The sequence below is a fragment of the Eimeria necatrix genome, genomic scaffold (genome assembly GCF_000499385.1).
Source record: "Eimeria necatrix Houghton genomic scaffold, Enh_scaff2046, whole genome shotgun sequence".
Lineage (NCBI taxonomy): Eukaryota > Apicomplexa > Conoidasida > Eucoccidiorida > Eimeriidae > Eimeria > Eimeria necatrix.
The window spans coordinates 3,093-3,875 of NW_013652673.1; the positions used below are offsets into that span (position 1 = coordinate 3,093).

Below are 783 nucleotides of genomic sequence, written 5' to 3' on the forward strand. Positions count from 1 at the left end.
TCAGGCCTTCACCGCCTCCGGCTGCTGCTGCTGCTGCTGCTGCTGCTGCGGCTGCTGCTGCTGCGGCTCGCCCGCCGCGGCGGCGTCCTGCGGGCTGCCGCTGCTGCTGCTGCCTCTCTCCTTTTCCTTCTCCATTATCGAGTTGAACTCCTTCGTCTTTCTGCAAACAATTGTTATTTTCGGAACATACTTCCGACGCGCAGAAGCAAAATAAGCTGTTTCCACTTTTTCAATAGTCACGCAGCCCTCCTCCTGCAGCAGCGCGGCGGTGCCAATCGCCACCTTCGTCGCCATCCCCAGCCCTGCCCGCAAACCCTAAACCCTAAACCCTAAACCCTAAACCCTCGCCGCGGGCACGCCCGCCTTCGCCGCGCGCGCGCAACGCCCTTTCTCCACTTTAAACGCCACTAAAGTCCCTCCAACTTAACAGCTGCTGTTAGGCAGAAAGAAGCAAGCAGCACACGCATGCGCAGAGCAGCAGCAGCAAAAAGACCCCGCCCAGCAGCAGCAGCTGCTGCTGCAGCAGCTGCTGCTGCTGCTGCCCTGCAGTGTACGTACACCCCAGCCCCCCGCTTGCCTGAAACCGAAAACTCGTCAAATGCCTCTTTGCCTTCTCTCCCCATCAAAACGCGTTTGGCAATTCGGGAATAGAGACGCGGCGTGCGCTCCAGCGAGACCTGCGCGCAGCAGCAGCAGCAGCAGCAGCTGCAGCAGCTGCAGCAGCAGCAGCAGCAGCAGACGCGCGCCCAGCGGCTGCGCGCGCCGCGGCGCACTGCGCGCCCC

General features: G+C 62.3%; 1 protein-coding gene across 1 annotated transcript; it reads right to left on the bottom strand.

Moving 5' to 3' along the window:
* ENH_00027520 (hypothetical protein) lies at positions 1-135 on the bottom strand (the record flags this gene model as incomplete). The annotated part of the gene is made up of 1 exon (XM_013579951.1): positions 1-135. The coding sequence occupies one exon, from the start codon at positions 133-135 to the stop codon at positions 1-3; it is 135 nt and encodes a 44-aa protein (XP_013435405.1).
* Between the last annotated feature and the right edge of the window lie 648 nt (positions 136-783).